Raw genomic sequence first — 13,638 nt, 5'->3', positions numbered from 1 at the left:
GTGGCCGCCCTCAGGCACCTGACTGTCTCTGTTGTTTTTAGCTGTCAGTTTTCCGCTCTACCTCCCCCCCCCTCCTCCCTCCGACTGTTCCTGGCTGATGTCCAAACTCCTCCAGCTCTTTGTAGGAGTGACCTTTGCAGAGGCAGGCCGACAGACAGCCCGGCTCTGCTCTCTGGGTGGTGTCAGTGTGTGAGTGGTGTCAGTGTGTGGTACTGGCAGCAGAGAGCAGGAAGAGGCTGAGAGGATCATTTGAACACAACTGTTACTGAGGCTTCCCCGCTGAGGGAGATTTTACTGACGGAAAAACTGTGTTTATTTCAGGCACCAATCAGACAACAAAGACCGCCTGTAATGAAAGATAAACTTGTATCTTTCATATGTAGGATTAAAGCATCTATAATTGAAGCATGCCAAAACTAAATGAAATGCTGCTTTTTAATTATGTGTCAGGGAATCAGAAATGTAATACAAATGTGGACGATATTCTAGGCCTACAGCCAAAACCAGCTGGATTTAACTTGATCTCAGCGTGTATAACTAAATATGATCCTTATGTATTTGGAACCTAGAAATATATTTGATTAACTGTCATCCTTGTGTAACCACGAAAAGTCCAATACCTCAGAGATAAACACTGCAAAGAACAGACAAAGTTATGAATGAATGCCTGGGTGTAAACAAAACTTCTGTAATCTGTCAAAAGACATATTTTGTCTAAATAGACCGCATAAGGAAAATAAACATAATAGTTTAATTGGGTAGTGGTGTGGAACTAACAATTATTATCAAAATCAAATGAACTGTCATTTTTTGTATAACCCTTCTTTGTAGAATTGTCAACAATGTGCAAATACAAGGTTATATTTTTGAATTGCTTTTAAAAATGTGACACTCAATCTATAAAAAACAATAATCATTGGTATAGACATCTGTTAATATTAGTATAACATACATAGGAACATCTTTGATCTGACTGTGAGTTTTTGGTGCCACCCTGCGGAAAGTTGAACATCTCATTTACCCGCTCTACTCTCGCGGGTTTCAGGCGCTTAGCAGCCTCACAACTTGTATCTGCCTTTTGACCAATCAACTGTCACTGTGCGGAGAGAGCAGACCAATCACGATCGAGTATTTGGGCACCGATTTAAACGGCGAGCAAACGCTTCCTGTTTTGTTGACTGCAATACACACGAGTGAAGGAGCAAAAGCCAAACATTTGCTATATTTAATCATCGTTATCGGGAAAAATACATCACCAACACATGAGTAAAGTCGAAGACTATTTCTAAAGTCGCTGGTTAAACTTTATGTTTACAGCCGAGTATATCCTAACGTTATTGAAAAGTCCGGTAGCTTTTCAACGTTAGATTCGGTTGAAAACGTTAAGATGCCGTCCCGTGTTGAAGACTACGAGTTGCTGTTCACCATAGGAACGGGTTCCTATGGAAAATGCCAGAAAATAAGAAGGAAATCTGATGGGAAAGTGAGTAATCTACAAATGTTTTCTTCACTCCCCTCTTGAAACGTAACTCAGGTAGTTTATCATTAACCTGAACGGAAGTCTGTGTTCAGCCATGACACCGTTTATTAGTTCATTTCAAACCTTTATTTATCCAGGTGTATCCCTTGAGATCATTGATCTCTTTTTCAAGGGAGACAGTCTGCTCAATTATTGTGTGCTGATTTATAAAACCACATCGTAAATGTATTGCAAATGACGTGATGTATTTACCAAAACAAACAAAGTAAACTCTGGAGAAAGGTCAAACCTGTTTGTCAGCAGGAATGGCAGGAACATGCACAGATGTAGTTAATTTAATTAATTAAAAACACTATGGCGGATGCTTCCCAATCAGGAGGTTAAATAATCATCTGGCCATGACTCCATGGATGTTTAATTGAACATTTAAATGTAAAACGTCCATTTACAGCTTGAAATTATATTTTAATATAACACCTTGGGAAATGGAGAACCTAACATTCCAGAAGTAGCTGCTGAAAGGGCAGCATTGGATTAAAGTAAAACATTTCTAAAGTAACTTTTGAAAACGCAAACCAAACATACTGCTTAAAATGGATAAACTAGTAAACCATAAAACTAAATTCGGTATTCTCAGTGGTTTTGCTGCTACACTTTTTTTGTTTTAATTGACCTGTAATCTATTATCGGTGACCTTTTTAGATATGTGTTGTTATACCACTGACTTTCTGACAATGTATAATAAAGGGATTTAGTTATTCACATTTTTTTAGTTCTACGAGGATGAAATAATCAAGTTTTTTATTTGTGTAGATCCTTGTGTGGAAGGAGCTGGACTATGGCACCATGGGAGAGAGTGAAAAGCAGATGCTGGTGTCAGAGGTGAACCTCCTGAGGGAGCTCAAGCACCCAAACATCGTGAAGTACTATGACCGCATCATAGACCGGATTAATGCCAAGCTGTACATTGTCATGGAGCACTGTGAGGGTGGGGACCTGTCCAGCCTCATCGCCCAATGCATCAAAGTAGGGTGGGTTATACTTTTGTTAATTATAAAATGTTTATTTTTCTTTCCCTCCACTGTACATCTGCTTCCTGACAATATACAGGGGTAACAAAGTGTGTTTTACCATTCCAGTCGTTATTTGGAGGAGCAGTTTGTCCTGCGAGTCATGGCACAGCTCATGTTGGCCCTGAAGGAGTGCCACAGACGCAGTGACGGCAGGGCAACAGTCCTTCATCGAGACCTGAAACCAGCCAACATCTTCCTCGACATCAAACAGAATGTGAAGCTCGGAGACTTTGGCCTCGCGAGGATCCTGAACCATGACACCAGTTTTGCAAAGACATTTGTCGGCACACCTTACTACATGTCTCCAGTGAGTTGTTTGAATCTGCTGTGTCTTACCAAATTACCCTTTTTCATTTAAAGAAATATATTGTTAACATTATAACTCGTTGTCGTCTGATCTGCCACCATTTGTCCAAACATTTTCTTCCAGGAACAAATAGACCGGATGTCATACAATGAGAAGTCAGATATATGGTCCCTGGGGTGTTTGCTGTATGAACTCTGTGCATTGTCGTAAGTGTCTTTTTACTCTTCTGCTTGAGCTAATTTCCCAGCAGGTGATTTGTTTACTGTGACTCTGACATTTCTCCTGGCTTCCTTTTGTTTAGCCCTCCATTTACTGCTTACCGTCAAAAAGAACTTGCAGTAAAGATCAGGGAGGGGAAGTTCAGAAGAATCCCGTACCGGTACTCTGAGGAACTCAACAACTTACTGTGCAAAATGCTCAACCTGAAGGTTAGAAATCATTTTGACAGAGAATTTACTTGTGCTACCAGCTAGTCGGGTTGTGTTGTCATGAAGGTAGGATTCAGTAATAATGTTTGTTTATGGTTAGGACTATCTGAGGCCCTCTGTGGAGTCTATTCTCCAGAGCAGCCTGTTGGCCGAGGCGGTTGCTGAGGAGCTGAGGAGGGCACAGGCTCGACTCCAAAGGAGGGCGGCAGACTCCGACGGTCCTCCTAACAAAGCGGCTGACCTGACACCCGCCCCCGCCGCAGAGATCAGACTCCGGGAGCAAGCGCTACGCGACCGAGAAAAGGCACTGAAGGAACGTGAGGAGAGGCTGGAGCGTAAGATTATTTTCTACTCTTCTTTGATCCATGCCAGCCCAGTATGACCCCTGCTGGCCTGCATTTTCTTTTGTGATTTTGTTCCTCTACATTATTGTTTAGGTGTAAATAGTATTGCACTGATATATTTCAATTCATATACTGTATTCCTCTCAAGTTTGTGCAAATATGTAATGGTGTCCTATGTCCCTTCATGCAGAAAGAGAGCAGGAGCTTTGTGTCCGTGAGCGACTGTCGAATGAGAAACTCGCAAGGTACACTTGTTTGTTTTTTAGGAGTCTAGAAATAAAACAATTAATACATCATTTACTTTATTTTGCTTACCCTACATTGTCATTCTTAACACTTGATTGTTGCTAACTCTTTATTCTGATCTACGGTTACAGAGCAGAGAGTTTACTGAAGAATTGCAACCACCTGCAGCAGCAGCAGCAGCAGAGGGAGGGCAAAGACATAGGTATGGGGATAAGGCAGATACCTCTGCATGACCTGAACCAAGACAACTAGTGAACAATGTTTTAATGGGTTCATGCTTCTGTTTGGGCTGTGAATGACTGAAATCCTATTTATTACTTATTTATTCATGTAAACATTGTTTTTATACACAAATAAAGAATTATTACTCACCCTAACTATGTGAAATCTAGCTGTGATGTTGGATTGCAAATTTTTTTAGGAGGGCTGCTTGATCAAAGTTAATCAGAACCTCCTTACTGTTTGGTCCTAGATTTGGAGAACCTCTCTCCGGGCACAAAGAAAGTCCACTTTGCTGGTGAAAGCAAAGAGAACCAGCGGCCCGATGGGCATCCGAGCGGGACGTCCCAGGAGATGATTTTGAGGAGGCTGCATGCGGCCAACCTGCGCGCTCAGACACTGAATGAAGTGGAGAAGACATGTCAGTTCAAGAGCAGGCAGATACTTGGCATCCGCTGATCTCAAAGATACCCCTGTCTGACATGTGACTGATTTGTTAAAGCCTCTGAAGGCTAGTCGTTGTAACTGGATGTAAATTAAGCTGTATTTATTTGATGATTCAGTAGTGAAGCAAACGGATTGAATCCTCTTTATTTTCATGTGTATGTTAATGTCAATAATTTCATTAAGTTTGATGTGTGGATGTACTCATTTTAAAGATGGTTTATTGTAAATGTACTGTATATTCTGTTGAATATAAGTTTCTCTTACAAACTGCTTAGAAATGGGCATAAACAGGGCAAATTGTATCTACAACCAAATGTTAAAACTTATTTTTAGACAAGTTATAATAGTATATGAAGAGCAACCTTTGTGAACATTTGAACTATGCAAATTGACTGATTGTGAATTTAAGCTTTTACATTACCAGATTAAAAACTACTAATTGTAGTTTTAAATTATTACGACACAATAGGTACATTACCCGTCCTTAAAGACATTCTCAGTTCCTAAGATGCTTAGTTTGTCGTAGTAAAATACATAAAAATACATGTTTTATAGATGTGTCAAACAAATCACTCAAGCTAGTTACTTGTTCATTTACATACCAATGATATGACAATGATTGCTTCATCAAGACAGATAACTCCCACAAGGGGTCATCAGTTAGCCACTGTGTTGATGGGCTGGCGTCAGTAATTACAGGAAACTCAACAATAAGCCTTCACACCTGAAAGTCGTTTGTTTCTTGATTAATAGCAGATTAGAGGCGTTTAATTAAAAGGGACATTTGTTATATACTTTGATTTATACAATAACAGATCACGAGGCTACAGTTGATTACATTAAAAGACAACAACTATAAGGTTTCCAACTGTGAAAACATAGGTATTATATTGAATGTTAATTGTCTATGGGGTTGGGTTAAATTTTATTACAGAAAAAAAAAAAAGTTTTTAAATGGTGCAGGTAGGGGAACATACCCATTCAATTATTAACAGTAAAACAATTATAAAGGGTTTATTAAAGGCAGAACAAAGAAATACATATTTGTTAAACCAATAATTGACACATTTCTGTATTTGAAAAGGCTACTATTTTTTTTTAATATGACTTTATAAGCCAACAGCATCTAAACGTATTCATCACGCAAAATGTAAAAAGGATCCTACTCTTGTTTACGTACTACAATACGAAACTCTGAAACTGTAGAATGACTGAAATTAATTAAATTAAAACATGCAAAAAATCACTATATATAACTAAAAAAGGATATGACCAATGAAGGTCTTTGACCTAACAATTGCTTTGTCATTCTTTTTAAAGGATTTATTTATGTTAAGGATACTTTATGTTTTATTCTGTTTTATACTTTTTTAAAGAATTTTTTTTTTTATTTGTCTGTGTAAGTGTTTTTTTGTCTCATGCGCGGTCTTGAATCAGGATGAAAATTATGGAGTGTAAATTCATTTTGTGAAGTTATCGCGAGAGTACGTTTGTGGTTAGCGTTCGTAGCAACGGCTGTTGTCTGGCTTGCTTACTCCGCCCACTTGCGAGAGTTGCGAAATTTGACCAATCAGATTCGAGCATGTGTCGTCTCTACCAATAGGAATTGCCCTGGGCGTGCCCAACTGTGCCGTGGTCCGTGTGGAAAGTTTACCGGCTCGGGTGCAAAGTTTTAGCCGTCTGCAAACGGGAGCTCGTCGGCAAACGTTTCTAGAATATGCTGGTGTCGACCACGGTCTACTCTCAGGGTTACTAGACTTCGTTGAATTAATGTGTGCCCGTGGTTGTTCTTATATATACCCTGGTGATGCTGCCGTCGCTGGATAACAGCAGTGTGTGAAGACGCTGTTAGCATCGATCGTATTGTCTCAGGGAGCAAGCTAGCTTACCGTAAATTGTTAGCTTGTGTTGAACGCTAGCTAGCTGAAAACACTGGGAAACCTTTTTTTTTTTTTTTGACAAAGGACTGCTAGTTAGGGAAGATGGCCTGCGAGCCTAATCGTGTCCGGCTGCTATGCATGCTTTCATTGACTTTTGTGTTTTTCATCGTGGAGGTGGTGGTCAGCCGGATGACCTCCTCTCTGTCGATGCTCTCGGACTCCTTTCATATGCTATCGGACGTCATTGCGCTGATAGTGGCTCTGGTGGCGGTGAGATTCGCCGAAAAAACCCATTCGACCGACAAAAACACCTTCGGGTGGATCCGGGCGGAGGTGATGGGGGCTCTGGTCAACGCCATCTTCCTCACGGCGCTGTGCTTCACCATCGTCCTGGAGGCTGTGGAGCGCTTCACCGAGCCGCATGCCATCGAGAGCCCCTTGGTGGTCGCCGGGGTCGGTGCCGGGGGGCTGCTGATCAACCTGCTCGGCCTCTGCTTGTTCCACGGACACGCAGGTAGCGGACACGGACACTCCCATGGAGGCCACTCTCATGGAAATAAGAACAAGAGGGGTAAAAACAGCCAGTGCGAAAATTCTGGGAATGGGTCTTCAGGAGAGGAGACTAACAACTTGGTGGGAAATCACAATAGCCAAGGGGACGTGAGACCTCAAAATGGTGAGTATAAACTGTTAAAGCTGTATTCATTGTGTTTTTAGATTTGTTTTTGTTGCATTATTTGTCTTACATGTGATAAATTGTGCAATGTCACAGAGTGCATGTCAGCATAAAAATTCCTAACCGTGTGAGTCCAGCCTCATTGTGTGTGCCAGACTTTGTCTCCATTATTAGCAGATTGCACAACAGTACAAACATATATCTCCAGTGTTCCCCGGGGACAGCCTTTCTGAGTGACTAATCCTCATTGTTTCATCTATAGCCGTAGCATTGAGAAAAATGTGTTTGTAATCAGATATGTATTGGAGGGTCATTTAATCCATGGAAATGTGGCCAGCTTCAGTGACATAAACAGGCAAAGCATCAGGTTTCAGGCTTTGTTTGAATACATAGACATTTCTAGAAACTGCTATCAGATTCAACCAAGTAACTTCCGGTTTTTTAACACGTTTTAACTTGTATTATGACATATTTCCAAATTCCTTCAGCTCTCATGCATTATTCTTACCTCCCGCAATTTCTCATAAACAGCAAGTGGAGTCATTCCATTGTGATGAGGCTACAAGAATATATTTTAAACCCCTCATCATTTTGTCAGCTAAGAGGTTTGTGTCTGCGTGTTGACAATAAAGGAACAGACAGCAATTTGAGTTTGCGGCTGTGCTTCCTCCTCGTTCACCGAAGGGTTAAACCCATACTGAAGGACATTTCTCCCCCCACACTGTTTGGCCCTGCCAGTTTCAATAATACCCCCCACCCCCTCCATACACTGATGGCTGTTACTGGGTCATACATCTGTGTAACTATGGAGCCGACTGCCCGAGCAACACCATTAGCTGTTGATAAATGACCGGGCAGTGTCCTGGGATGGAAGAGAGCAGCCATTACTCAGGTGCAATTCCCTCCGAGCTGTATACGCTACCACCAGCCTGCAATGACTAATTACATTTGCTTGATGTGAGTGTATCTCGCATGCTGGGAGTTTTCTTACATATAATCCAGCATGGCGTGATTCTCATGTTTGTGGACCTGAGCAGTTATAGCACCAGCTCAGTGACCTGTTGTCTTCCACAATGAAAGCTTGAGCAGGGGGAAAACACTAACATGTCAAATTATCAGACAGAATGTCTTAGAAAATGGCCCTGGGTCCTCCTCCTCCTGACTTTGAATTGAGCAGCTCCAACACGTGTCAACAGATAACAGTGCAGGCTGACATCTTGCTGCTTTGATTCAAGTCTCAAATGGGTTTGTGCTTTGCCCCAAATGACATAACTGAGCAATTGAGTAACTGGCTGCCACTGATAGCATCTTCTTGGAATCCCCATATTGCTGGCTAATTTGTTACAGCTTTGTTTTGTCAACAGAATTATCTTTTTGTTGTTTGTCCTGTTTCTTACAGTCAAAATTATATTTTTGTTACAACTTCTTCATTTTTGATATTGTATTAGTATATCAGTGTCGTAGTCCAGGTAATTATTAAAAGTTAACTTCAAGTTCCAGTAAACTAAACTAACCATTGTTTTTTTTATCTTTAGAAATCAGCTGTAAAGACAGCACAGATGTGCAGATGAATGGCAATCCTCACTTTGAGGACATGGACCATGATCTAGATACGTCGCAGCTCAACATGCGTGGGGTCTTCCTGCACGTGTTGGGTGACGCCCTCGGCTCCGTCATTGTGGTGGTCACTGCTATAATATTCACCTTCGTGTGGCAGCCCTGTATAGAAGGCGAGACTTGTATGAACCCCTGTATCAACAGCCACTCCACGGACCACCAGCACGTCAACCACACGCTGGTCGACCTGGTGGAGGGTCCCACTATGTTGGCCATGAAGTTTGCCGGTCCCTGCTGGGTCCTCTACCTGGATCCCACCCTCTGCATCATCATGGTGTGCATCCTGCTGTATACTACCTACCCACTGCTCAAAGAGTCTGCCCTCATTCTGCTTCAGACCGTGCCCAAGCAGATCAACATGCACCGGCTCAATGAGCGGCTGCTGACTCTGGAGGGCGTCCTGGCCATCCACGAGCTGCACATCTGGCAGCTGGCCGGCAGCCGCATCATCGCCACAGCGCACATCAAGTGCCATGACCCCACTTCCTACATGGAGGTGGCCAAGCGCATCAAGGACTTCTTCCACAACGAGGGAATCCACGCCACCACCATCCAGCCCGAGTTTGTCACGTTCAGCTCGGAGTCTCGAGACTCCCTCTGTGAGCTCTCCTGTCGGACTCAGTGCGCCCCCAAGCTGTGCTGCGGCTCTGCTGACAAAAAAGATATGAAGGCCATCGGCGACGGAAAGGCTGCTGCCGCCTCTGCCCTGGAGGTGATCAGCGAGACCCTCGAGCAGGCTGCAGGCGATCAGGTGCTCCCCCTGTCCGACGCCGAGATTACCGTCACCAGAGAGGTGGAGTCATCTCTGTGAGATGGAGGGGGATAGAGAGAAGCAGAGGAGAAGCTGGTAAACCACCACCCTGAAATCATCATGTACGCTGTTATCTTTTTGACCCGTGTCCCTGAAATGAAATCCTTTCCTTTCTCTTTTATTCCCTGTCATTACCCTCTGTTACGGCGGGAAAACCCTCCTCTCATCCCTCTGCTGTGGTCGTGCATTTGAGCCGTTTCCTTTCATCTCTCCCCTCTCTGAAAAACCTACTTCCACCCCCTCCCTCCCAGCCTCTCCTCTGCCACTCGGCCGCTCTCTCGTTGCCCTGGCAGTATGGTGGCGATGCATGTTGGGGTTCACTGACCTTATCTCCTCCAGTACGGGAGCGAGGCCTGCATGAGTGTCCCTCATTAGCACCGTGTTGTGATGCGTCATCTCGTCCTATGGTGTTTCTGTGCCAAAGCTTCTCACTGCAGGACTGAAGGGATCTGAGAGACGTCCTCTCGTCTAAAGGACACAAACAACACATGCAAGTCGGAGCACATATCACTAGGTTATGTTATTTAGCCTTTGGACCTGTTTGCAAAGAGTCTACCTATTTTATTTTTCTTTTTTTTTGCGTAGACTTCGAGCAGATCTATTTTCTTACTCTCTGGCCCCACATGGAAGAGTATTGTATTGCATAATAATTTAAGTATTTTAAGTTATTAGAAATGATCTATTTCTCTCTGTAGATGCTGTTTGTAATATTTAGTTTGGATGATAGAATGATTTGCAATTTCTGTCTTTACTTTTTTGACAGACCATCTATGCTGTAGTCAGTTTTTCAAATGTGACGTTTTATAATAATTTGTTGTTTTCTCTGGCCTTGACTCAGTTTTACTCGCGGTCATCATTTGGATACAGAAGCCGTATCATCACCTCTCTCACATTGCCTTTTTAAATACAAAAAACTGCTGTGGGAAAAGCACTAAGTATGGTAGACGCAGTGTAACTGAACCTCTTACATTGGCACAGTCACCTAATTAAATGTTCATTCCAAAATTAGATGCCTTGCGAGTCAGTGGGTTGTGTCTGTCGTGAAGAAATAAGCACTGTATGCCATTAATAAACACCCTCCTCTGTATCAGTCTTTATTGGAAAGCTTTCCGATGATGGCTGTTGATTTTCATTTTAAAATCCTCATGAATGTGTTCGCCACCATGGCACAATCCGCGCTGATGCTGAGGGAGCTTTTATATTTCCAGGACGTTCTGCTGTGTTTGCATGACCAAACTGAGACCTGGTGTTCGACCTTCAGGAGCTCCACAAAGAGCTCCACAGAGAGCTCCAGTTGCTGCTTACCAGTACCTGCTGGTATCCCCAACATGACTCATAACGTGTAGGAAGTGACTCATCTTAAAGCTTGTCTGTCCTCTGCTTTGGATGGCTGAGCAGGCTGTTTTTGCTGAGTTAAAAGTCCATATGGTGGCCTTTGAATACCCACTCATCACCATATATATCATTTGAAAGGTGTTTCAGATCTCCACTCCTGAGTAAATGTGTATGCAATATAGAAATATGTGCTGGGAAATGTATTTTGACGCGTTCCTTCATTTGTAATGTTCGGTCACTTTTATTCTGTGTCTTTTCAAACTTGAGCTCTATGTGCAAATTGAAAACAAGTGTTTTTTTAATTTTAGATATGACACGTCAACTGATGTGTTTTTGATATTCTATATATCTACAGTACCTGTCAAATGTTTCATTGTGAAATAAAAAAAAATATGGCTGTTTGGTACAGTTGATAAACTAACATTTGTGGTTTGCCTTATTTTTCACGCTAACATTTATGGTCATATTTATTGAATATCCTTTAAAGAAACAACGTCAAAGGAACAAAAACATTTTCATAGTCCAGTTTTGGACACTTACTAAGAACTATACTTTTTTACAATGTTATGCTACTTTGGTTATGATTATATTTTGTATTACTACAAAATATTTTCAGATAAACGTGGTGGAATCAAACATTTCAGTACCAAAAGTTTAGTTTTATAATAGGTTATAATGGGTCTAAAGATGACCAGCTATATAAAAGTTACACATGCATTAATTCATCAATCATTCTAATTCATTGATATGACAAACTATACTGTCGTGGCTGCAGTCTATTTGGTACGGTTTATTGTTAAGAGTATTAACGTTTATCTCCCATTCCTTATTCACACTCGAAAACTAGTTTCACAATAATACCGTGCATGTTATTGCCGTATTAATATACCATTTAAATACAAAGGTACTGTTTGATGCCATTTTGTGAATTTTGAGGCAACAATGAGGAACTGATACTTTGATCTGAGATTAGCATTTGTGTAAAGTCTGAATGAATTGAAGCCACTCTTTCTAATGGTGCTGATCCAAACGTTGGATCAGTTTTGCAATGCAAAACCTGAATTTGAATTTTTGTGGAAAAGAGGGTTGTGGAAATTCTTCATGAAGTGTTTTTGCCAAAATGCACAGGTTTGGAGCTTAACCAATGACCAAATGGATATATTATATTTTGATGATTCTACTGAGTTGTGAAATATTTTTCCAACAGATGTATTGATAATTTTGCTGTTGTTAAACGCGGCCCCCATTAACTTAAACTTAACAAGAACTGTTACTTATATTTGATACTTGCTTTACTGTGGAGGCATGCAAAAAGATAATATTAAATGGGTTGAGAAATGAATGTACAAATGTTAATGTAACAAACTAAAAGGGCAACATTGTCACCAGAGACTTCTGCCATATTTGCAGTGGGAGTCTCTAACCACATGAACACACAGATTACATGTAAATCTACACTCGGGTTGAACTGTGAGGCCAACAGGATGTTTGTGGCTTGTGTCTTCTGTCCAGCTACAAAACCTCAGACTATCTAAACAGTAATAATGGTTACAAGTTAAAAGTGAGTAATGGAGTGTCATGCTCATGTCCATAATTACCGTATTTCACGGCTCTTCTGTGCGGTGTAAAGAAACAGACATTGAACTATGTGTGTGAGTGTCAGAGGGGAGTCTGAGGTGGCTCACGGAGCAGCATCCACCCGCCTGACGGGACTTATGTAAGAGGTCCGGGGGGAATACCAATGGCAACAAGCACGGGGCTTTACCCAGCATTCCTCAGTGCTGCCGGGCTGCTCTCTCCACCCTCGCTGTCCCTTTTCATGCAGACAGAGGGAGGCTCATGTGCATGGGGCAGCTCTCTTTTTGTGCTCTATGTTAGGGTCAGGTGTTCTTTGCACCTTTGCTGCAGCCCCATTGTATGCAAACAGTGAAGTGGGGCTGTATGCAACCACTGCTGACCCCGGGGTGTTTGTTTCTGACCCCTTGTCACCTGGAAACAATATTTAAATGAGGTACATTTCCCACACCGTGATTCAGTTTCTATTTACACAATTAGTAAATGCTTAATTTAAGAGGTAATAGACAACTTTTCAACTCTTGAGAATGGTGAGGTAATGACACACTGCATTTGTTTTTCACAGTGACCTTGGTTGTCTGCCATTTCTGGTACTCTTTGGTATCTGAGGATAGCTAACGATAGCTAACAGGGAAACAAATTTGATATCCTTTTTCTGTTTTGGTTTTAAAATGAATGATACCCGTCCTTGTTCCTTAAATGGAGCCTTCATTTTGTCGTTAGATTGTAGGCTACTCAAAGCAAAAGCAAGGCTTGTAGGAAAAAAATTCAAAATGCAGAAAGAGTCATTATTCCTAGCAATTACATTTTGAAATCAACATCCATTTCTCACTGATAAGTTGAAGAAATGAACATGTGTGTTGCTGTTTTAATGAGTGAACTTTAGAAGTGCCTTTTCCCAATGATTCTGTTACCTTCCCACTGCACCATGCTAGCTGTTGCCTAGTCTTTGTGATATGCTAAGCTAACTTTCTCATTCTCTTTGTAGTCTTATATTACATGTATAATGACATATAAGTGGTATATATTTGTGCATAATATAGCGCCGCCATAAAGCAAATAAGCATATTTCCCACAATACAACTCTCCTATCTGGATGAACTTATTGAACTAAACTAAAAAAGTGCGTGTGTGAGAGAGAGAGAGAGAGAGAGAGAGAGAGAGAGAGAGAGAGAGAGACGTACGACCGAACGGACCGAA

The 13,638-nt window shown here is 41.6% G+C and overlaps 2 protein-coding genes across 2 annotated transcripts; both read left to right on the top strand.

Moving 5' to 3' along the window:
* Window positions 1-1,168: 1,168 nt before the first annotated feature.
* Window positions 1,169-5,341, top strand: nek2 (NIMA-related kinase 2). Its single transcript, XM_010789746.1, has 9 exons — window positions 1,169-1,483; window positions 2,294-2,511; window positions 2,620-2,860; window positions 2,984-3,066; window positions 3,162-3,288; window positions 3,389-3,623; window positions 3,823-3,877; window positions 4,010-4,080; window positions 4,351-5,341. The coding sequence occupies exons 1-9, from the start codon at window positions 1,388-1,390 to the stop codon at window positions 4,554-4,556; spliced, it is 1,332 nt and encodes a 443-aa protein (XP_010788048.1). The 5' UTR covers window positions 1,169-1,387; the 3' UTR covers window positions 4,557-5,341.
* A 793-nt stretch (window positions 5,342-6,134) lies between these two features.
* slc30a1a (solute carrier family 30 member 1a) lies at window positions 6,135-11,286 on the top strand. Its single transcript, XM_010789745.1, has 2 exons — window positions 6,135-7,100; window positions 8,636-11,286. The coding sequence occupies exons 1-2, from the start codon at window positions 6,527-6,529 to the stop codon at window positions 9,526-9,528; spliced, it is 1,467 nt and encodes a 488-aa protein (XP_010788047.1). The 5' UTR covers window positions 6,135-6,526; the 3' UTR covers window positions 9,529-11,286.
* Window positions 11,287-13,638: the final 2,352 nt, after the last annotated feature.

This window comes from Notothenia coriiceps, unplaced genomic scaffold (genome assembly GCF_000735185.1).
Source record: "Notothenia coriiceps isolate Sejong01 unplaced genomic scaffold, NC01 NC01_scaffold00033309, whole genome shotgun sequence".
NCBI lineage: Eukaryota > Metazoa > Chordata > Actinopteri > Perciformes > Nototheniidae > Notothenia > Notothenia coriiceps.
The sequence above is the reverse complement of the archived record's forward strand: the minus strand, read 5'-3'. Positions and strand labels throughout refer to the sequence as shown.

Coding starts and splice junctions, on each gene's coding strand:
- nek2 (XM_010789746.1), top strand. CDS start 1,388: ATGCCGTCCCGTGTTGAAGACTACGAGTTGCTGTTCACCATAGGAACG. Junction 2,512..2,619: donor GCCCAATGCATCAAAGTAGG/GTGGGTTATACT, acceptor TTACCATTCCAG/TCGTTATTTGGAGGAGCAGT. Junction 3,067..3,161: donor TATGAACTCTGTGCATTGTC/GTAAGTGTCTTT, acceptor CCTTTTGTTTAG/CCCTCCATTTACTGCTTACC.
- slc30a1a (XM_010789745.1), top strand. CDS start 6,527: ATGGCCTGCGAGCCTAATCGTGTCCGGCTGCTATGCATGCTTTCATTG. Junction 7,101..8,635: donor GGACGTGAGACCTCAAAATG/GTGAGTATAAAC, acceptor TTTTATCTTTAG/AAATCAGCTGTAAAGACAGC.